Below are 24,524 nucleotides of genomic sequence, written 5' to 3'. Positions count from 1 at the left end.
GGCGGCGCCCGCCGCCCGCTGGGGTCGGAATGACCCCCACTGTTTTTATAAGCACGGCGCACATGAAAAATAATGCTTTCTCTAGGACCAGCTATTACTCCACTCAGATTTTTTTATCGATTCATAGTAAAGCTATTAGCTTTATGTGTTCAGCCTGTGGGAGCCATAGTTTTTTTGGTTTTCATATACCTTTTCCAAGTGTCTACTTTGCACACAGTAAATGCCTGAAGTAGACAAATAAGTGCCGGACATTTCCAATAAATGTTTATGCTCCACACCAGAAAAATTGGCTCAAATTAAGCATGGCGTACACAAAAAGTGTGCCTTCTGTAGGACCGCCTGCTACTCCACATCACACGCAGATTGTTTTTCAATTTATAGTAAAGCCATAAGCTTTATGGTTTCAGCATGTGGGAATTATTTTGTTTTTGGTTTACCTATGTGTTTGTTGTGCTCACAACAATTGCAGTGCCAGATCAATGAAAATACCTGTGCAGTGCCTAGTCAATGGAAGAACTTATGCAGTAGCAAGAAATCTTCATCACCTGGGACTCAGAGCACCGTCATAAGATAGTCCAGTCAATGCAGGGGACTGTGCAGTGCCTGACCACTGCAAAATCCAAAGCCAATCGGTTTCACCTTTGTTTTTTCTTTTGCATTCCATCTTACTATCTAGCTAGATAATACATATAAGAAAAGTGTAATAAAAAATGCTTCTTTCAAATTTGATAAACCGTTATATATTCTTAATGTTATTGTTTACTAATTCAACATGCATCACAACATTAACAACTAATTCCAGTTTATCAAATTTAAAACATTATTGTAACATTTTTCTGATAATTATAACCCTGTTAAATAGTAAGATAAAATGCAAAAGAAAAAACAAAGACGAAATCTATTGGCTTTTGTCAATGCTTGTTACAAATGGTAACACTGTCTGTGAGACTATTTCATCTTCATTCAGAAGCAGAATTTAACACCCAAATACAGCAATAAGATGGAAGATGACCAGCTAACCTTTGCAACCGGGCTTCTTGTGCCCATGAACCTGTGTTGCCATTTTTTAGTAACTTCTTGACTCAATTCAGCTAGAAACATTGTTTTTTGTTACAAGCTGCAGCTCATGCAACAGATGATGAATTGTGTGGCAAACACAGCAAGTCCATATTTACGCGGGCATACACCATGACCAGAGAATTGCATAATCCCAGTGGCCCGATAGATATACAGGGTACTCAACCTATTCAAGACATATATTTCATAGTTGAGCCTTGGACATCATTTAGGACTCAACAGGGGTCACAGGTGTGACCCCTGGTTTGGCCCTAGGAACCCTTACACTGGCCTTGCGACCCCAGAACTCAGGCTGCAAAGGGTATGTAGGAGGAACAGAGGAAGTAGAACATTTTCGTCTGAATATAAAAGCTGCTTCGATATTCCTAAACTTCTGTTGCTTGGAACAATAACAACTTCAATTTACAACTGTTTCGATTTGTTCCATCAATTCGGGTTATGCTTAAAATGTTGCCTAGCAGCACACCTTTTAAGGCATTTCATGCCCGAAACTCCATTAGGCGGGAACATACTTCTTTGTCTATGGGACGCCTGTGGAATGATGCTGGTACTAACACATTGGAGGCAACTCTTGCATAAAGGCGGGCAACCCGACATATGGGAGGAGGGCAATCATGACAAAATGCTGTCCCTTACATACTGAGGTAATGTTTGACATGAGAGTCACTTGTGTATATTGATGGCATAAATAAAAGAATGACACTGGCATACTTGGAACAATCATGACAAGCTTCTAGCTCTGGCAGAATTGAGCTAATTTTTGACATTTGGTGAACCCATAGTACATTTTGAAAAAAATGAGATCAACCTCTGTGGAGCGTCAGGTTGCATTGGCTTGGCTCTCGCCATGAAAGGATTGAAAAACGTAATGAGTGCCCTTTCAGATCCTGTGTTTTTTTTTTTTTGAAAATCTGTCTGAAAATTGTGCTTTAAAATGCACTATTTAACAACATTCTCCAGCACCACAATATAGCATCGTAATATAGGTGGTATCAAAAATTAACCTTCGTTTCAGTTGTGTCCTATGTAAATCATGCAATTATATCTGAGCCTCATCAATGTCATTTATTGTGATGTCATAATGGTTAAGTACATGTCACAAGACGGCCTGGAATAAAATCAGGGTCACTTCCTGTTATGTCATTAAGCTTAAAGATATGTGATGTGAGGGTATGTGATGTCACTTCTGCTGCCCATGACATTTTAGTGTATCAACGTCCATGGATTAACCTTTTAAGTACGGGAGGCATTAGTGGTGGTTATTAGGACTTTGTTCACAGTATTGGTGACAGATATTTGCCCTCATAATCCCCATGTTTAACACCTGGGAATTACACTGCAAGAGTTTGCTGGTCTATTTTTCTAACCTGTACTACAAGAATATTGAACAAGTGTGTTGCTCGCATAACCACTACTTTTAAATGCACAAACACAGGCACAGCACTCAAAGTCATAAGACAAAACTTCAAATTTTAGTTGATGATTCATGCATTTCATACTCTCCTGTAGTGCACTAAAATTGAGCCTCAGTGGTGCCCATTGGTGTTGAGCTGCAAAGTGGCTTTCCCTATTGTGCCCTACATGTTGTTATGAATGAGACAACAAATCTGATAACTAGGGTCAATTAATGCAGTCCCTAGTTCATTAATGATTACACAGTGTAGTTGAGCTTGATATCTTTCAGGGCTCCCCGAAGCAGAGGATGGCTGCAGACTTTGGGATTTCCTCTTTCCAAGGGTCTGGAACTTATGTGGCAAAAGGATGCAATAGCCAAGTCCTGAAATGAAGAGGACAATGGCTGCAAAACCAGAAGAACTCTTCTAGGGTTGAAAGAGCTCCAAACAATTGCAGAAATACCTACCCATCTGAAAGCGTGCTCTGTAAAATATCCTTGAATAAAAGACTTATGAAGGAAGCCATGGTCACTAGCTGTCCTGGAAGTATGCGGCCTCTTTAACGGGGGCTAAAATTAGGGTACTCTCAACTGAGCAATAACTTGTACTCCTTTCCTAAAGTCATGACTTTTCCCCAAGTTAAAACGTGTCTTTGCACAGTTAGCTGTCCATGTACTTTGTGGCATCTCAAGCAATGACAAAGCAAAGGTATATATATCGTTGCAGTGTTTCTTTAAGCTGCAGACAGCAAGACGTTTCTGAATCCCCAAGCAACAAGCACAGACATTTGTTTTTTGCCTGCACACTTGAACGGGGACGAAAACCAGGTGGTAGGCTTCATGAGGAAGGGTGTCCATATTTCTTCTTACAACATTAAATTGGAGTATACTGTTTCGTGGTACTTCGCCAGGTTACTTATTAGAAATCTGGCGAGGTCACTGGGAGCATCCGCTCTTAGAAGCAAGTGCCCTCACCCACAAAAGGTGGCATGCTTCATCATCGGACCTGCTTCTCATTGGGCTTGGGCTAAAATGCCCAAAGGGCCTCACGAGGGGGCACTTTGCAAGAGGTATTTTTAAGGATTACCAAAAGTTGACTAAGCAGGTAGAGGTGTCCCAGTCTGTCAGTGAGAAGATTGGAAAAAGTGGATGAAAATTGCCATGGATGTTTTAAGGCTGTAGTTTTAATAAACTATCAAGATCTATGTCAAATTAAAAACAGTGTAAGAAACTTATGGACCTAATGATATAGATTTCCCAAGGAAAGAGTCAGATTTCATGGTATATTAAGTATGGTAGGATCAAGAAATTTACATTGATATTGGTTCTCGGTCAACATGTTTCATGCCTTGGTATGTCAAGCAATAATCAAATAGCATTTCTTCAGGACCTGTAAAATTATATCCTTAATCTTCCACAACAAAATGGGGATGCCTGCTATATATTTTTGTACCCCCACCTGTGTGGAAAGTGTGTTAGTCCAGCCAAGCAGTTGCTTCTAAGAGCAGACGCTCCCAATGACCTCCACCAGATTTCTAAAGAGTAACCCGGTGAGGTATCACAGAACAGTATGCTCCAGTTTAAATTTATATTGTTATGGAGGGGGCTGTATACTGGACCAGAAATCTCATTGTCCTTCCAAGTTTATGTGTTTTCTTATCCCATACTTTCATCCTGCTTTCTCACTTAATGATTTCCCTAGGTTTGTAAAGACTTCACACAGTCATCAGACTCCACCGATCTCTCATACCCTGAGACTAACCACTGAAATTTATCAGCAGGCCAATATGGCCCTTTCAGATCACAAATGGTGAACTAATAAGGGAGTTGTAAACAATGGATGCCTTGTATTCCTCAGAGAACACCTTTCCACTTGTTGGTAATATCATAATACCATCCAATTATCCCTTCCACTCTGGACCTAATGCCACTTGTTTTACCCTTCTAAATATATTATCCCTTCTATTTAATTGGAACATATGTGTGACTGGAGGTCAAATCATCACCTTCCTGACGAATGTTTGGCAGGTAGCGAGCAGCTCCTTCTAAAGAAAAGCCCTCAGCAAAGCCTGCTGTTTGTAGCCGCAGATGGGTGTGCATCACCTGTTTTGAGCTGACTGGGGAATGTGGGCATCCTAGTTGTCCAGAGAAGCGTAGTATGAAGTGACAACAGCTCCATAGGCAACTAGTGACTTACTCTGTTGGTAAGGTTAGGCCTGGAAGCACTCTTGAAGATAAGCAACTGTTGTGGGGAACCGGTAGCCATCCCCTGCAGGTCCACCATTTTTTTTCTTGACTAGCAGCTCCTGACAATGGCCAAGAGTCTAAAGAAGAGATGAGAGTTCAGGCATTCTTTCACTGACAACCTGATTTACAAGTTATGATATATGATGGGGAGAAGGTGAAGGCAAATACCACAATCAGAGGTAGACATCCACTTCACTTTCACCCCTCTGCTCTCGAGAAATTGAGGACCTTGGATTTACTGGTGCTCTCTTATTTCTTTCAGTAGAGATTGAGCTGGCAGATGAGAATGGCCAAATAAAGAATTTATTGGAGAACCGGCACTGCTACGCCTCAGAGATTTTGAGTGAGCGGGAGACCTGCATCCTCCTTGCTGTTTCTCGTATGTACAGTATCTTTTGATCATCAACAGTGTAAGGAAGTAAATGTGAATAAGAAAGTATTGGCTCAGTCAGTATCTTTCCTTAATGCATTTCTTAAATCCTCTCGCATGATGCTGTGATGTACTCTGTGTGTAATGTTACCTGTTGACTTGGATCAGCAGGGGCGCAAAGCACCAGTCTTGAATTGTACTTCTTAAACCTTTGTATGGTAATTCAGTCAAATTGATTCCATTAATAGAAATCACACTGATGCCTACTAAATATATTAGGTTGCTATATAATAATTCATGACTGGCACATTGCTTATTTGGTGACATGGAGTCATCTGACAATTTTACCTGCAAGGGAGTTTTCCATGTATGGCTTCTCATTTGATAGCTGTTGTGATGGTATCTTCTGTGATGGTTGTGATAAGAACCTTCTGTGTGATCTCTCTTGTAAAATCCTCTAATAAAATTTGTACTGCAAGGGTCTTTCCTATGATGGGGGTTACAATGGCCTTTTCCTTGAATGATGCTGTGAGTGTCTCACCCATGATGAATAAGGCCTTTATCATATTGGGAGTTAGGAGGATCTTGTCTATGATGAGTGCTACAAGGTCCTCTCTAATGATGTATGTTATAATGGTGTGCTGCGAGGAATGCTATGAGGATCTATGCTATGGTGAATAATGGAAGAACTCTCCTTTGATTACAGTGAGAGGTCTTTTCATGATTTATGCTGAATGGGTCTCCTTCAAGATACGTGGTGTGAGGATGATTCTCACAAACAATGCTGTGAGACTCTAGTTCATGAAAGATACTATGACACCTATATAATGAGTACTGTGAGTTCTACAATCTGTGTGAAGAATGTTACTTCATGATAATTGCTTCTGAGCACTCTCACATAACTTGAATTGTAAGGTTCCTTTCGTAGTTGGGATTTGTGATGAACTTCTATTTTAACTTTTGTGAAAGGTCTGTCTTGTTAGCACTGTTGTTGTTTTCATGAGGAGTGGTGTAAGGGTCCCTCCTCCTTAAATTGTTAGTGCAAGGCATTTTCCTGTGATGATTGCTCATTCCTTTCTGTGAATGATGTTAATGTATGAACCTATGGTCACTTTTTGCAGCATGGGCCTTGATGATCTTATCTTTTTCCGTTCATGGTGTTTGTGTATTTTAGTGTGACTGTGACATCCTTACTTTTTACACTTGTATGCAGTGGCCTCATCTTACGGAGTGACTCTGATGGTATTACCTTTTCCTGTTGGTAGTAGCAGTCTTCCCTTGAAAAGGTAGCTTAGATGGTGCCCTGCTCAGTTGTTAATTATCTTGTTGTCTCTACATGCAGATGAGGCATTGATGGTCATCCATTGTGTTGCAAGTAGTTTAGTGTGCACACATTCTGTTATTGAGCCATTTCTTATCTCTCACTTAGGGCCATATTTATGTTTTTTTTGTGCAGCATTTGCATCATTTTTGACGCAAAAGTGGCAGAAACTTACAAACTATAATTGTTTTTGTACATTTGCGCCACTTTTGCATCAAACAAATGACGCAAATGCGGCACAACAATTTTATAAATATGGGCCTTCTGTTTTTTAGAGAATACACACTGGGAATGGTACCCTCAGGCAGGATATTTCTCCATTAGGTTCTTTGGATCTAGGGATTGGCAACATGGCCTCCACCAATAGAATACCAAGTGCCTCCATATGCTGATTGTACACTCATTTTGTCTACTTCTGATTTTTTTCTGACTTATTCCTCATGTCTGCTAGGGCCAGCTGGTACAACAGAAGCTGTGTTTACACCTCTACTAAATGACGAAGACATCATCAACTCCAAATTCCTTGGTAAATTTGTGAGATTATCATATACTGGTTTGATCCTTAACATTCCATTCTTTTCCACTATCATGAAAAGCAAGCCAGCAATTGCTTCTACTGTAAGAGATGTTTCTTCTATGGAGGAAGACAGAATATTTGTTTTGAAACAAGACTGCAACTGGTGATATGTTGGGGTGGATTCAATTATGTGGGATTGAATAATTAAAGACAGATTTGCTCAAATAGATCATAAACCATTCTTACAAAAGACCTCCCATTGGAGAAAAACTGCAAACAGTTTTCTTGCATTGTGTGACTGAAGAACCCTATTGATGGGATAAAAATAGGTATAGGCAAAAGAGGACTGAAATAAATCCAAGTCTTCTACATGTAATAACGAAGGGGCAATTTAATGTCATGATCTATACAATAATTGGGGAAACTTTAATATCATTGTAATCAATACATCTATGGATGTATAATGCAATATTTCTCAGAAGGTACAATGTAGCTGGACTAAACTTGAGGGCAAAGAAAGATGAAATCAAAGCCCGATCCTCCAGAATAACTTTGTTCTTTACTTATGGAGTACTAAAGAGGACACCCCTCCGAAAGTTGGGGACTGGGAGTGGACAAGTTGGGTGAAAAAGATGGATGTAACTGAGAAACTCTATTATGAAGGGATGGCTGCTACCAACACAAGATGAAAGATGAAATAATATAGGCCCTCATTACGACCCTGGCGGTGAGTGATAAAGTGGCAGTAATATCGCCAACATGCTGGTGGTAATTACCAGCAAATTATGACTGTGGCTGTGATAACTCCCATAGACAGCCAATGTACCACACCAACCACCAGGGCGGAAACAACACTCACCACTGCGGTAGTCGCCAACAGCCAGGCGGGAGACAAAGTACTGCCCACCATATTAAGCACAGCAAACTGCCACTTTTTCCAGGGCAGTACCATCACCATCAAAAGCCTGGTGGAAACACATCACTGTAGAGAACAGATTCACGATCAGAGACATAGGGAAGAACAATGCTGCCATGGAACCCGAACTGCAAGTTTTTCCTATGATCTTCTACGTTATGCTCCACCTAGAACACCCACAATGACGAAGATGACAACAGTGAGTACAGCCGCCTAGCACACAAGGGAGGGAGGGAGGAAAAAGACAGTGACACACACACACACACACACACACACACACACAACACACACCTGACACACACACACACCATACACACAACCAGCTGCACACATAAAACAATTTTCCCCTGATACACAGCAGAATAATGCAAGGACAACAGGAATAGACAAAAGTGATTGTATTCAAATCATTAACTAAAAAATGATCTATTTGTCAATGAAACAGATATGTACACATAGGGACACTTCCCAGTCCAATGTTCAAAGGGCCTACGTGGTCACAGGGCACAGTCTAAGGCCCAACTCAAATCCTGCCCTCATCTGGATAGAACACTGCAGGGGCATTAGTTTGCAAGTGGGCAGGCACCTCAGGGGGGAGGGGCACCTTAACCGGATGCGGGAACAAGCCCCCTGGTTCTGGAGGGGACAACATGCCCATTGCTCTGACCTGGGGAGTGCAAGGCCACAGTCTCTCAGGTGGGTGACTTTCCCACTGGTTCTGGATGGGGCAACATGTCCATTGCTCCGGCCTTTGGGAGTGCAAGGCCACAGTTTCTCAGGTGGGTGACTACCCCACTGGTTCTGGAGAGGGCACACGTACAACAGCCCCTGGAGGATGGCCTACATGGTATTCGATGGAGGTGCCTCCTGGGCAGCCTCTGTAGTTGGTGATGGCTGCAGTGTGGTGGTGGAGGCAGGGGCCTCCTGGGCAGCCTGTGGAGTTGGTGATTGCTGCAGTGTGGTGGTGGTGATGGCTGCACTTCCACAGCTGGCGGTCGGGGCCCCATGGCCGCTGGTGGTGTAGGAGGTGTCACCCTGACAGCCTCCGCTGGAGGGCTTTGTCTCCTCCATTACGTGGGGCGTGGATTCCTTACCCTTCCTGGCAGGGGTGGATGACTTATTCAGGCTCCTTCCCCTTCTTGGATGGAGGTGCAGGCTCCTTCCCCTTCTTGCCTGGAGGTGCAGGCTGCTTCCCCTTCTTGCCTGGAGGTGTGGTATCCTTACCACCACAAGTAGGTGGTGCCACCACTGTCCCCGTGGACTGTTTGGCTGAGGTGCTGGGCTGGGTCTTTGGTACCCTGCTCCTACGCCCAGGATGGAGGGGGAAATGAGGTGAAGTTGAGCAAGGAAAAGCTTTTTAGGGACGGAGGGGCAGGAGGAGGGAGGAGTGATGGGAGTGGAGGTTGTAGGAGGTGTATGTCTGCTGGATTTGGGTGCAGGTGTATGGGCAGTATGCTGATGTGATGTGGATGGCTGTTTGGTGTGTGAGTGCTTGGGTTTGTGTCCTTTAGGAGGGGGGACAGACAGGGTGGGAGAGGGCATAGGGGACGCGTGCATGGCTGTTGTGGAAGTGTCAGCTAGTGAGGTGTGTGTGCTGCTTGGTGTGGTGATGCTGGCGGTGGCTGTTGATGTAGTGCATGCAGGTGTGAGTGTGGACATGACTGGGAGGGAGGTGGAGGAGGACGAGGGGAAGACAGTGGAGGCAGTGAATATTGTTGTGTCTGCAACTGTATGGTGTTTGCGTGAGTGCTTGTGTGATGAAGTGTGGTGCTTGTGTTTGCCTGTGAAACCCTTGGGTGTTGTCTTGTGTGCATGCTCGTCTGTATGTGTGCCTAGGATGGGTTGGGGTTGAGGAGAATGGGATTGAGAAATGGTAGTTGGAGGGAGGATGGTAGACACAGGGACAATGGCTGAATTGATCTCTGTTGGGCCACCAATCCACTGTGAATGCCCTCCAGGAATGCACTGCTTTGCTGCATCTGGGACGCCAGCCCCTGGATGGCATTCTCAATGGTTGATTGCCCTAAAGAGATGGATCCCAAGAGGTCAATAGCCTCCTCACTTAGGGCAGCAAGGCTGACTGGGGCAGGGCCTGAGGTGCCTGGGGCGAAGGAGATGGCCACCCTCCTGGGTGAGTGGGCATGGGAAACTCACTGAGGGGCTACTCGTGGGTGGTGCTGGTACAGGGGTGGCGGCTGTACCTGCAGCTGGGTTGGTCACAGAGGTGTCAACCACCACCCGGGAGCTCCCATCGGAGGAGGTATCTGAGTCTGTCTTGTCACCTCCAGTCTCCGCTGTGGTGCTCCCCTCGCCCTCCATCCCACTGGTTCCCTCGGTGTCGGTGGACTCTGCCTCCTGGGTCCTGTGGGATGCAGCTCCCTCTGTCGCCGGTGCCTCTGCTCCTCCACCAGATTATGCTAATGCACACTAGGACAGGATGACAAAACAAGAAAGGGGGGAAAGAGACAAAGGATACACTGGGTCAATGACTGCACCAACACCACTATTGGCATACATATCACCGTCTCACACACAGGGAACAGGCTTAAGGACTATGCATTGCTCTGCCAGTGATATGGCTAGTTACTAAGGCAAGATGAGGAACACACACCGGCAACTGCAGCACACCTGGGACCCACAATGCCTTGCCTGAAATGGACTGCTAACAAGTTAGGCTACCTGTATTTGCCATACACCCATTACTCTTTAGATGACCCACACTTCAACGTCTGGCCTAGCATTAGGGGCTCCCACTAACACCCATCCACCACCGGGATACCACCCCACCTCCCAAAATAAGTAATGATACCCACTGTACTCACCCCCTTGTGGCTGCTGTTATTCCCACAAGTGCCCATCCAGCTCATGGTAGGCCACCACCAGTTTGCGGGCCATCAGGGGGGTCAAGGTCCGACAGACACCCATTCCTCGTTGGGAGGCCAGCCCCAACTAGGCCTCCGTGGTCTTCCGTGCCCAGCATCTCAGGTCCTCCCACCGTTTCCGACAGTGGGTGCTCTGCCTGCCATAGACCCCCAGGGTCTGCACATCCTCGGCGATGGCACGCCATACTCCCTTCTTTTGATGGGTGCTGACCTGCAGAGGCAATACAAACAGCGGATCACCATTAAACAAACAGTCCAGCCTGTCACACAAATGGCCCACCATACCCGTTTCCATCACCATAGGAACACATATCGACCAGCACACAACATTAACACCGCCACATGACATTCCCCCCACCCCATCCCTCCACCCCTATACACAATGCTTGCACACACATTTCCATTCATCCTTCCCACATGCATCATGCCCAAAGTGTTCTCCCACATGCATCGTGCATCGTGCCCAAAGTGTACTCAGCTGTTGGTCTGGAGGCCTATACAGCTGTCTGTACACCATTCACCAGTCGCTCCAACTCCTCCGAGGTGAAGGCAGGGGCCCTTTCCCCAGTCACACGGGCCATGGTAGTTTCCAGACACAGGTCACAGCAGCACACGCAGTGTAGGTGTTCTCCTGTTGAAGGTCAGGAAACAAGTGAGGAATCAGATAGAAAATGGCGGTCACGCCCATTGCGGTGTAAACTGTCACCGCTGGCGCAGATCCCCATTGGCCACTGTACGCCATAGAGCCCCATATTATCCAATGAGGAATTGCACAGCACTGCAAGACCGCCTCCCGCCATGATGCCCAACGTCGGCGGAATTACCTCACTTCCACCTGTCCCTACATACAGGATAGGCGGTCACTATTTCAGGGGTGGGGGAACAATAATATGGACAATAACTGCCTCACAGAATAGATTGGCACATACCTCGCCATTAACACTGTCCCATTACATACGTGCTCAATGTAGACTAAAGTTGTGGTTTCATTGTTGCAAGTGTGACAGCCTACTCACTCTTGTGTCCCTTAGAAGCCTACCGCTGGAGATGAATAGGAGGTGGAGACATACCCCCTTGTACAGACCCCTGGTGGACTTAGCTACACTGGAGGACAGGCACATTATACTCACCTATATACTGGACAGGGCCACAATCACAGAGCTGTGTGCCCAATTGGAACCAGACCTGATCTCATCTATCCGTCATCCAACTGTGATCCCCCCTCTTGTGCAAGTGCTATCAGTGTTCCATTTTTTAGCAACTGGTTCCTTCCAAGTGACAGTGGGCTTGGCAGCAGGAATGTCACAGCCAGTGTTCTCAATCTTGCTGGCCACAGTGTTGTCTGACCTGGTAAAACACATGTGCAGCTACATTGCTTTCCCCCAGGTGGAAGATTTGGCCACTGTAAAGGCCGGATTCTATGCAATGGGACATATACCCAATTTTATTGGGGCGATTGACGGTACACATATTGCGTTTGTTCACACCCCCTCCCCCCGGCGGAATGTATAAGTGCTCAGGAATCGTAGGAGTTTCCACTCACTTAATGTGCAAATGGTGTGCCTGGCGGACCAGTCCATTTTCCACGTCAATGCTAAGTATCCTGGGTAAGTGCATGATGCGTTTGATCTGAGGAATAGCAGCATCCCAAATGTGATGGCCCAACTGCAGAGGCACAGGGTGTATCTAATAGGTGAGCCTTAGTCCCCACCCACTGTATGTTAGTGTATGCCTCTGGTGTTAACCCCATAGGATTGTGTGAGGCTAAATGTGCTCCCTCAATACTTGCAGGTGACTCTGGCTACCCAAACCTATTGTGGCTGCTAACCCCTGTGAAGAATTCCAGGACAGGGGCAGAGGAACGTTATAATAAGGCACATGGGTGACCCACACGGATCATTGAAAAGACCTTTAGCATCCTGAAGGCCAGTGCCTCTGCCCCCTGAATGGTGTGCCCACTGCCACTGACCCAAGGTCCCTGATTGTCTTGGGGGCGAGGTGTGGCCTGGGGTCCCTGTACAGGTGGGCACACTCCTGATTGACGTGTCCTGGGGACAGAGGTGTGGGTATGCTGGGTGAATGCTGTGGTATTGGATACTGAAGGGTGAGGCTCTGTGGTGGACTGTGAGTGGGCTTGGGTGACAAGCTTCCCAGTGGTCCCTGATGGACCAGGTAGGTCATCCAGATCCAGACATCCAGAGTTACTGTCATCACTGGGGGCATCTTCTGCTGGGGGACTGGATAGTCGTGGCACCACCTCTCTGCTGACATTGGCTGGGATACCTGTGGGGGATGTAAGTGATGTTTTATGCTTCACGTGTATGACATATTGTACATCCCTGGCTTCCCCTCTATTGTTGGTGTTGCCCTGCCACCTTTTGCTTGTGTATGGTGATGTATTGTGCGATTGTTAGTTTCCCTATGCTGTGCATGCTTTTGTGTTCGGTGTCCATGCAAAGCTGGGAGAGATGTCCATGCATTGGTATAGCATACAGGGCTTTGCAGTGAAGTTAGTCATATGTGTAGGTGCAGTATGTGGGATGAGGTGGAGCGATGGGGGTGAGGGGGTGAGATGGCATGCGGGTATGGGGGGGTGATAAGTAGTAAATGCTGACTTACCAGTGTCCAGTCCTCCGGCTACTCCTGCAAGTCTCTCAGGATGCAGTATTGCCAAGACCTGCTCCTCTCATGCTGTGAGCTGTGTGGGAGGACATGTGGGTCCACCTCCAGTCCTCTGTATGGTGAGCTAGTGCCTTGCTGCTATGGAATGTACCTTCCCCCATAGGTCGTTCCACCTGTTCCTCTTGTTTTTGGGTGCTGCCCACACAGCGTTCACCCTGTCTACGATTCTCTGCATAGCTCCATTTTCCTTGCAATGGATATCTGCTGTACCTGTGCTCCAAACAGCTGTGGCTGTACCCTGACAATTTCATCCACCATGACCCTTAACTCCTCATCTGTGAAACAGGGCTGCGTTTGTGGGGACATGGGGGTTGTGTGGTGTGTGTTGGTGAGAGTGTGTTGAGGTTTGTGGTGTGATGTGTGATGTGGAGTGAGTGAGGGATGCATGGGTGTAAGTGGTGTGTGTCTAGTTGTCGCAGTGGTCTTGGTGTCAGTCTGGTGGCAATGATTTGTGTTCGTAAAGGGTTGTGGGTAATGTGAGTGTGTGTTTTATAGTGCTGTGGGTGTGGTGTGTGTATGAGTGTCAGGTGTGTATTTTCAGTATTGGCCAATGTGGTGTTGTTTTGTATGTGGGTGTCCAGTCTGAGCTCGGCGGTATGTACCGACAATGGTTTACTGCCATTGAATGTCCACCGTAGTGATTTGTGGGTCATAATGTGAAGGGCGTTGTTTTGTTGGCTTAACGATATGGGTGTTGGGACCACCACTTTTGCACTGACCTTTGGGATGGCGAATTTGTGTATGTGGCTGTATTCTTTCGGATTGGTGTGTGTGTGTCATAATATGGCGAATGGATATGCGCCACCGCAGCGGTATGTTGGCAGTCGTCAGCGTGGAGGTAAGCGGGATTTACCACCAATGTCATAATATAGGCCATAATGGTCTATGTCCTCTCACACTAACACTATATGCAGGTTATGTTTTATGTAAAATCATCGGTACTGACCAGAAAAAATTAGTGTCACTGAAGTTGGCAGTTTGAAAGGCAGCCAAATGAAGCAGAAAGGTAAACAGAGGTGCAGTAAACATAACCTTAATTCAGTTTTAGATGGAGGCTAACTGACCATTCCATTTTATCTAGGACACAATGCTTTAGTATAGTTCTTTTGTTTAGCAAGTAAGTGTTTTCAAGTGTGTTAGTCAAATTAGAGTAACTGAAGTAAACCTGTATCGGGACTCTCAGAAGCCATAAGCTTGTTAAATGAACACCCTGATCAGGTTAATTATGTCCTTGCTGCTTTGGAGACATCTGGTAATCTTACTCTAGATAATCCTCGGGCATGCACTCTCTGCTGTGGCGTGTAATACTTTTGGAATATCCACAGCAGATTGTGCAATTATGATATGAAATTCATCCTGTCGGAAACCCCCAATCAAGGCATCCATGTATATAGGCAATGCCCACCTTTGCAAGGTTCAACAATTCTTCTAACCCTTGCCAGTATTCGAAAATAACTCCTCACTCATGCCACTTCTTTATAAGGTTAGCTATTCTTGCTTGTGTTTCCAAGTCAGCGTGCATTTAAAAAGTCCTGATGACCTCTAAATCTCCTCAAGAGATGTGTGGATATTCATAGTGTCTTGTCAGTTGGGATACCCTGGGTAAATCAAAAATTTCTATTGTGGAAATGGGACTAGGCGATCGATAAGAAGGCTGTAATCTGATTTATACTAGTTGGCCTTAAGACTATCATATTGAGGCATACAGATATGTCTGGATTTAATAGAAATTCCCCAAAGATTCTCCAAGTAAAGTAAAGGTTGGTGGGCAATACTATAAATCCCTTATGAAGTGGCCACTGAGGCAGAGAGGTTTTCCTTACTGATAATTACACCAGATTCTGCCAGACACTGCCATACTGCTCTAGTGCCACAGCATCCATTCCTGTGCTGAGAGCTGATTTTGAGTGAATTCTAAGAGGAGAGGAGCTGAGCCCAGCAGATGTGTGTTTTCCTTTAAAAGGAACATTCTGTTCCAGCTGAAACCTTTTGCTGTAAACAGGTATGCAATGCACTAAATTCCAACAAACTCTTGATGCAAGTTAAGCTCCTCCATGCTCTCACTATATAGTGCATAAAAGTAGTCTTTAGGGTGTTCGGTTGCCAAATGACATTCCAACCATGTTAGAAATGTTTGTATTATTCTCCTTGTTAGTGACATGCGTATATTCTGTGTGGTTATGATTCATATGCTAAGCAATGGGATAAGTGTTGAAATAAACACTTTTAAATATAAAGTGTTTTTTCCTTAGTGCAGTCCTTGTGAGATATTCTAAAGAACTATATTAGGTTTGAATAACTGCTGTTTACCTGACCCCTTTTTAATTAACTGTTATTAATCCATAAATCACGGATGCCACATCAATAAGCATGTTGAGCTGGGATGTCTGGAACTACAGTAACCTGGACTTTCACTTGCAAGTGGTGTGCTCTGAACCAAGTTCTGGCATCCCTAAGTGTGAAAGTCAATCCTTGTAGAACTAAGCCAAAGTCTTAGTTTACCCAACACCCAAATGCCTTCAGTTTGTTCTTATTAATAGATTGATGCCCAGACACCAGCGAGAACACTTCATCAGTAATTATTTTGTTTCATTTACCCTTGCATCTCAACATGTTTTGAACTTTTGCAAGCTCATTGTCTATGCCTCCTCATCATCTGAAGAGCAGACCGCATCTATTAGCAAGGATAGACATATCACTACCCTTATTGTCCTCATCTTCCTCCTCTTGAACAAGTCCTCCATCCTTGAAATCCACTCACGGTATGCATAACTATATCTCACAAGACACTACAAATACAAAGACAAAAGCTCACTCCCATTGTTCATACACCCTCATAATCAGGGCCCCTAGAATTATGCTATCAAGTGACCATGGCGTTTTCCACATAATTATGGATTTTACAGAGTTGCCACATAATCCATCATCTACTGCATAATCTACAGATTTCAACAAAATAACTTGTTTGGAGTTCAAAGGGTTCAAAAGTTACTAACATCATGGTGGCTCGTGTTGCCGTGTAGTGGAAGGTCCTATTCAAAGCTTGACTGGTCATCTTTCAGATTCCTATTACTTTGTTCAGATGTAAAACTGGTACTAATGAAGAGAAACATTTGCCCAAACAGTGTTAACATGTGAAAAAATTGCATCATTTTGAAGTTATACCATGACAGATTTGGCCACATTAAGTTGCACAATTTACCTTTTCTTGCCTCATAATTGAGTCCACTCTGCTGCCTAATTTGGTCGTCCCTACTACATACCTCTAGTGGCCCAGCTGATAATAAATCATTCAACCAGAAACTTTTTTATTTCCAGCAGCTAAAATTCAAGCAAATTGTGGTCCATTGAAGTGACTACCAGACCCCTTCCCTAAATCATTGCTCTAAACTCTATACCAAAAAATGCAGATGGAACTTTCCGTGGGTGACTCTGAGAAGACCACAAAAATTTAGGAATTTCAAACTGTTCTTCCATGGTCTAATGTGGCCTCAGAATAAATGATGAGCAGTTGTGTTTTCTCTTAATGACTGCAAGTTGTTCCCTGCCCATAATATCACTTTTGTTACATGGTTATTGTTAAAAGTGTCTACAGTAAAACTGTTTACTACACTTTCATGTTGTTAGCTAAAAACACTGCATGCCTACGAGTAAGAAAGTAGACAAGTGCATACATGCATCAAAGTTAGTTGTAAGTTTTGTTGCTCTGCCAACATTAAAAAGTTATGAGGGTATACAGAAAATTTTCAAGTGATTAATGTAGGTTTTTAATAGTTTTAAGGGAGGGTTTAAAGAGTTTGGAACCCTTTACCTACTTGAGATATAGGGGGTCATTATGACCCTGGTGGTAGGTGTTAATGTGACGGTAGTAGCGCCAACAGGCTGGCGGTACATACCGCCACATTATGACTTTGGTGAGTTGGCTGCAGCCAACCCGCCAATTTACCATTCATACCGCCATGGCGGTAGTAGCCGCTGGGCCGGAGATATCAATCTCCAGCCTGCAGCTGCTATAGTACCACTGGCAGCATTTTGAGCCAGCCTACTGCCATGCTTTTCGTGGCATTATCAATGACACGAAAACCATGGTGGTAGGCCCTACCAGTGACAGGGAATTCCTTCCCTGTCACTGGTAGGAGGTGCACCAACGCCCCAACACTCCCCAGATGCCCCCACCCCCTCCATCCATGTTCCACCCCTTCCAATCCACCACCCCCCATACATGCACATATCCACAGACACACACCACGCATATACCCACTCACTCACACTGGCATACACGCATTCATACATGCATACATCCAGTCATGTTCACACACATCAGTACACGCATTCACACTGACATGCAGACACGTATTCACATTTCCATTCTTGCACGCCTTCACAGACATTCATACACCCAAGCAAACAACATCACACACAGACGCGTTCACGCACACATTCATGCACACAAGCCCCCACCACACACACACAACACCCCTCGCCCCCCTCCCCTGTCGGAAGCCCAGCTTACCTTCAACCAGCTGGTCTCCCATCAGGGAACGGGACGGGGTGATGCTATAGCCAGCAGAACACCGCAAGGCCGTATCATATGTCATGATACAGATGATGGTGGTCTACTGGTGTGGGGGTGCTGGTGGCAGCAGTGCCACCCTACCACCATCCACCCATATGGCCACAGTCAGATTTCCACCCTTCTTATGGCTGAAGTCCGGGTGTGGTCATAATCTGGCGGACGGATGTTAGCCATAGTGACGGTCTTTTGCCTGACGTCACCGCGGCGGTAAGTGGTTTATACCGCCAATGTCATAATTTACACCATAGTCTGAATTATGCCACCTCTTTAGATCTGACTTGGAGCCTTGCATCACAAATGTGTTGACTATGTATGTTTGTGTGTATACATGGATCTATGCATGTATGTACGTATGTATGTATGTATGTTTACATATGGTTTTGCTATCATGCAAACCTAGCCAGAAGACAGTGGAACACTGTACATTGTCGCACACAAGCATAAAGGTAGTGAATAAGAGGAGAGCTGGATTGTGGATGTTATTGTGATGTAGTGGTCTTTAAAAAGGTGAGTCTTGAAATTGTAAAAGTTTTGTGGTAGTACACTTCTTAGTCCGCAGTATGCTGTTGTCCTGCCTCTGGCTGTGTCGAGATCCACCAGAGATGGTGAGATTGCCTGCAAGATAAAGGAGTGGGGGAGCTGGTTGTGATAGCTTTGTAACTTATGTAGCTTTGGTTTTGAAGATGGTCAGGATACGCAAAGGGAGCCAATAGAGCTTCATCACAATAGTGGTGATGTGATCATATTTCTTCAGGCACTGAATGAGATGTGCTGCAGCATGTATGGTGACCACAAGAGGTGACAGTGTGATGTCCATCCAGATGCACATAACCTGTGGATGGGAGAATTGACCATAATCCACCATAGGACACCCTAACTATCTATCTTCTTAGTGCACAGTCCCAAATGCAACCCCGTTAGAAATGGGGTCTTTGGTTGGCAGTCAGGTTACCCTCTGTCCAAGCAAGGACCCTCACTCTAGTCAGGGTAAGTCACACACAATCCAAATTATCCTGTGCCCACCTTCTGGTAGCTTGGCACTGAGCAGTCAGGCTTAACTTAGAAGGCAATGTGTAAAGTATTTGTGAAATAAATCATACAGTAACACAATATAGCACCACAAAAATACACCACACAGTGTTTAGAAAAATATATAATATTTATCTGGATGTTTGCAGGTCAAAACGAACAAAGATGCAATAAGTAAATGTAGAGATATCACTGAGAAGTGATATAAAGGGGGTCATTACAAGCTTGGCGGGCGGGCGGTAACCGCCGTGCGGCCGTGCGGGCCGGCTGTAACAGCCGTGCGGCCGCACTCCCGCGGACCCAATTACAACATCCCCGCTGGGCCGGCTGGCGCAAACCTAGTTAACACCCGCCGGCCCAGCGGGGATGCGGCCACAACATAGGAGCCGGCTCATAATGGAGCCAGCGGTGTTGCGGCCGTGTGACGGGTGCAGAAGCACCCGTCGCGAGCTGCACGGGGCCCTGTTAGGGGGCCCCAGAACTCCCCTTACCGCCAGCCTCATCCTGGCGGTGCAAACCGCCAGAAACAGGCTGGCAGTAGGGGAGTCATAATCCCCAGGGTAGCGCTGCTTGCAGCGCTGCCCTGGTGGATTATCACCGCCGGGGCTAAAGCGGCGGGAAACCACCGGCCCCGGCGGTGCGACGGCGGCACTACCCCCGCAGTCGTAATACGGGTCTCCGACCGCCAGGGTCGTAATGACCCCCAAAGTGTCTTAAGTCTTTTAAAAGTAAACAAAGTGTCTTTTTAGCACAAAGTACCTGGTTTGCGTGGAAAATGTCTGCAATGGGCCACAGAGGAGGAGAAAAGTGGAAACAAAGGGTGTGTGTGTCGATTTCTCGGGCTGCACACAGTGATGCGTCATTTAGTTTCCACACAGGGACGGCTGTGCGTCAATTTCTGGCGCTTGGTCAGGGATCCTCTTTGGGTTGCAGGGTTTTCAGATGCCCGGGGTCTGTGAGTGGAATCCTGGGCTTGTGGAGCAGAGTCACAAGCGCTGCGTCGTTCCGGTGGGCGTTGCGTGGAAATTTCTTCTGCACGGCACGAGCTCCATCAATTTCCCCTCTGGAAGTTGGCCCGCATTGTCCCAGGTCGGCTGTGCGTCGATCCAGTGGGCCGTGCGTTGAAGTTCCAGTCGCAATGCAGGCGCCACGTCAATCTTCTCCTTGCGAAGTCGGCCTGCATCATTCCAGTTCAGCGTGTAGTGATTTTCTGACCGCAGGGCAGGCTGTGCATCGTTTTTAGCAAGCTGTGTGTCTAATTTTCGCCGCACTAGGAGTCCAGTTGCAAGAGAGAAGCCTTTTTGGTCCTGAGACTTCAGGGAACAGGAGGCAAGCTCTATCCAAGCCCTTGGAGAGCACTTCTTCACCACAGCCAGGGAGCAGCAAGGCAGCAGGGCAACAGCAAGGCAGCAGTCCTTCGCAGAAAGCAGTCAGGTGAGTCCTTTGGGCAGCCAGGCAGTTCTTGGCAGGATGTAGGTTCTGGTTACAAGTTTCTTCTCCAGGAAGTGTCTGAGTTGGAAAGGGCAGAGGCCCTGATAATATACCCAAATGCACCTTTGAAGTGGGGGAGACTTCAAAGAGTGGCTTAGAAGTGCACCGGGTCCCCTTTCAGTTCAATCCTGTCTGCCAGGGTCCCAGTAGGGGGTGTGGCAGACCTTTGTGTGAGAGCAGGCCCTCCACCCTACCAGCCCAGGAAGACCCATTCAAAATGCAGATGTATGCTAGTGAGGCTGAGTATCCTGTGTTTGGGGTGTGTCTGAGTGAATGCACAAGGAGCTGTCAACTAAACCCAGCCAGACGTGGATTGTAAAGCACATAAAGATTTAAGTGCAGAGAAATGCTCACTTTCTAAAAGTGACATTTCTAAAATAGTAATAGTAAATCCAACTTCACCAGTCAGCAGGATTTTATATCACCATTCTGGCCATACTAAATATGACCTTCCTACTCCTTTCAGATCAGCAGCTACCACTCAAACAATATATGAGGACAGTCCCAATGTTAGCCTATGAAGGGAGCAGGCCTTACAGCAGTGTAAAAATGAATTTGGGAGTTTTACACTACCAGGACATGTAAACTACTTAGGTACATGTCCTGCCTTTTGCTTACACAGCACCTTGCTCTATGGGTTACATAGGGCATATCTTAGGGGTGTCATATGTAGAAAAAGGGGAGTTTTTAGGCTTGGCAAGTACTTTTAAATGCCAAGTCGAAGTGGCAGTGAAACTGCACACACAGGCCTTGCAATGGCAGGCCTGAGACAAGGTTAAGGGGCTACTTAAGTGGGTGGCACAACCAGTGCTGCAGGCCCACTAGTAGCATTTAATCTACAGGCCTTGGGCACATATAGTGCACATTACTAGGGACTTATCAGTAAATTAAATAGTCCCAATGGGTGTGATCCAATGTTACTATGTTTAAAGGGAGAGAGCATATGCACTTTATCACTGGTTAGCAGTGGTAAAGTGCACAGAGTCTAAAAACCAGCAAAAACAGTGTCCAAAAAGTGGAAGGAGGAAGGCAAAAAGTTAGGGGTGACCACCCTAAGGCTGTCAGGTGTAACACAACCATTAATTTAAGTGTTCAGTTGCCTTTGTAAATTATTACAACAGAACAACTGAATTCAGTTTCAGACTAAATTGATATGGCATTGCACTTTTGATTGATGAGTTAATGGGAGCCAGTGCTTCCCTTGAGTTTCATAGTGTGAAAAATTGTGGAGCAGCTGCAATACACATGTAACCGTTTTGCTCCCTGAGTATGACTTAAAAGCAAGCAAATCCCACATGCCTTCATCTCAATCACAGGCTTGATTTTCTTCACAAAATAAGTCACAGGAGGGCAGTGGCTTAGTGAAACTTGAAGGTGCCCCCTGCAAAGTACCAGGAGGGGGGCCCCTCCTCCCTGGACCTAGTCAGGGGCCTGCCACCCGTGCACAATGTATTGTGTTGATGGGGCCCCTGGTGCTCGTGCCCCCTCCGACACTCCTAAGGAGCTACAGGGGCCTTTGTGTGTAGGAGGGAGAAGACAGTATTTAAAGCCCAAGACATGAATGTGCAGGTTTAAAATTGTCCTAAGGTGCTGTTCATCCTGGTCTGTGTTTTGCCATGGATTCACTATTCTTTCTTTTAGGAGTTTCGTGAATAGTAAATTGCTGTTGTTGCTATACAACATTTGGAATTCTGGGGTTTACATATATAGCTCTGAGAGAGTAGTGATGAGATATGTATCAGCTTGCTATAAATCATTTAAATCTGGTCTTGTTTTGTGTAGGTGAGAGTGGGCCAAGAGTCCAGTGCCAAGTGTCAACAAACGTGTTTTAAAAAGTAACATTTTCCATTTAAATGCAGTCTCATTTCCTTTAACGAAATGTTGCATTAAAAAAGCTTAACTTTTTTTAAAATCAGTCACAGACATGGTGCCCTTATGACCCCTGAAGTCCCCCATCCCTGTGACTGTGGCCAATCGGATTGAGCCACAATTAGCAAGCTACATAATTAATATTACTTAGGTAGGTCTGATTATGACACATTCTGATTCTGTGTTTTTTCTGACCCAAACTAGGGGACTTATTTACAAGCACCCTGCACTACCGGATCGTCACATTTTTTTACGCTCCGGTGGGGCACAGTGCAGACCCATATAGAGAAGGCCTCCCTGCCTGGCTTTACGTGCACTTGTAGATATTGTGTAAGACAACCCAGCACAAGTTGCTGCGTTGCCACACACTGCATTGGGAAGGAATGCCATGGGTGATGCTGTGTTGCTGTGGGTGTTCTCTCTAAATACAGACGGTTTTTGACAATGCCCCAGATTTACAGCATAGCATAAATCTGTGGCAGCACCAAAAACGTATGCCGTCCCAGGGCAAGCGTACCGAGGAGAAATTTTGACATTTGTCCTCGTTTTTTCCTCTTTTCATGTTTTCTGCATTCTGCAGCACACAAAGAATGAGGAAAATGCCTCTTGTGCCCTTTCCTGCATGAAAACAATCATGCCAACAACACAGACACCCTTTCACCATGGTGCAAGGGTACCTTTGTTGGTGCTCAGCTGTAATTTCTGCGCCAGCGCTGGCTGAAAGGACAGGAATGCACAGTAACTTGCAGATATGGTGCATTCCTGTCCTTTCCATTTGGCGTACAGTTGTGAAGCTAAAAGGCTGGTGGCTTGTCCTACGTCAAATGTTTGTAAATGAGGCCCTAGGGGTACATAGGTCTGTTTGTAAAAATATTTACTGGTTGCAAATTGAGACCAGTATTTTGCAACCAGTAAATAGTACATAAGGGCCAATGTGCTTTATTCTTTTCTCAATATAAAGTATTGGTTTTCAATATGTTTTGCTCTTCCTAAAATCTATACCTCAAATAATATTTTGCAGCTAAACTCGGCAACTGGGGAGAGTCCAAATCATCGAGCAGTCGAACAAAATCCAAAAGACACAGCAGAAAAAGTGTGGTGATTCAGTCCATGTCACTCCTAGATGGTGAGTCAAGCAGCACAAGATGTGTATTGCAATGCAGCTCCTCTTAAACCATCCTTTTCAATCCAGAATTACAATTGATCTCCTCTTTTTCTTCAGGGAAACCAAGTCCTCCACAACCAGGCAAGAGTAAATCTACAGCATCAACCACAAAAAAACGGGCAGGCAAATCCTAACTAATGCAGTTGTCTGTTTTCAGCAGGACTCAATGAGGAAACTTCATACCTCCATTTCAATTGGAAATCATTCAGATAATATATCAAGCTTTTACACATGTCCTCATTGGATTGTCTCCAAATAATGTGCAACCTCAGTAGACCTGTTATAGATTTCCCATGGCTGTCTTCACTCATTACAGGAAACCAGCTGATCCCATAAGTTGTGCCAGACCTTTTTTCTGCAATCATGAAACCTTCCAGAATCCCAGAATTCTGACAGACGTTGATATTATTTTAAATCAGATACCCTGAGTCCTTATGAGACTCTCTTCCCTTTATATGAGAAGTAGTAGATTTGTGGGTGATTCCCTGTTTTCTCATGGTATTTTATGTGCACATCATTGATATCAGCAGATGAATATGCTTCTGACCTCAGACTGTATCACCAATGAAGATATACACAAAAAAGGTGCATGTGGTCTTGTAATGCCAAAAAAAAGAAGGACTTTTTCAATACAGTTCATAAAAAGTTTGATCAATGTCTCTGTTGCCTCACCACATATACACTTGTAAAAAGCTTTCACAAAGGGACGTTGGGAAATGTAAGTTGGAACTTGATATCCAGGGATTATTGCAATTGAAAACACTCATAAAAGGTAACAATAAAATAAAGACTCATTGACTTGTCCTCTTTTATCAAGAAAAATGGACAGATGGTAGCAAGAAACTGCAAGCTGTCCTTGGCTTGTCATCTATAAGATTTAAAATCCATACATCCCTGGTTTAGTTTTTATGTATTTTTACTGCTCCCATATTTTCTTTGTTAAAAATAAACCTCAGTCAGGCCGCCTCTATCAGTGACTGCTTTCAGTG

The 24,524-nt window shown here is 45.3% G+C and overlaps 1 protein-coding gene across 2 annotated transcripts in view; it reads left to right on the top strand.

Annotated features, from left to right (window-relative positions):
• LOC138285018 (uncharacterized protein CXorf65 homolog) overlaps positions 1-24,323 on the top strand; it is a 64,061-nt gene extending 39,738 nt beyond the window's left edge. The window contains exons 4-7 of one of the 2 annotated variants that reach the window (XM_069224439.1): positions 4,980-5,096; positions 6,860-6,934; positions 23,392-23,496; positions 23,593-24,323. In XM_069224439.1, coding sequence (XP_069080540.1) covers positions 4,980-5,096; positions 6,860-6,934; positions 23,392-23,496; positions 23,593-23,669 — 374 coding nt within the window. In that variant the 3' untranslated portion in view covers positions 23,670-24,323. The remainder of the gene's footprint in view (positions 1-4,979; positions 5,097-6,859; positions 6,935-23,391; positions 23,497-23,592) is intronic. The other variant, XM_069224440.1, reaches the window with a different exon arrangement.
• The last annotated feature ends 201 nt before the right edge of the window (positions 24,324-24,524 follow it).

This window comes from Pleurodeles waltl, chromosome 3_1, assembly GCF_031143425.1.
Source record: "Pleurodeles waltl isolate 20211129_DDA chromosome 3_1, aPleWal1.hap1.20221129, whole genome shotgun sequence".
Lineage (NCBI taxonomy): Eukaryota > Metazoa > Chordata > Amphibia > Caudata > Salamandridae > Pleurodeles > Pleurodeles waltl.
The sequence above is the reverse complement of the archived record's forward strand: the minus strand, read 5'-3'. Positions and strand labels throughout refer to the sequence as shown.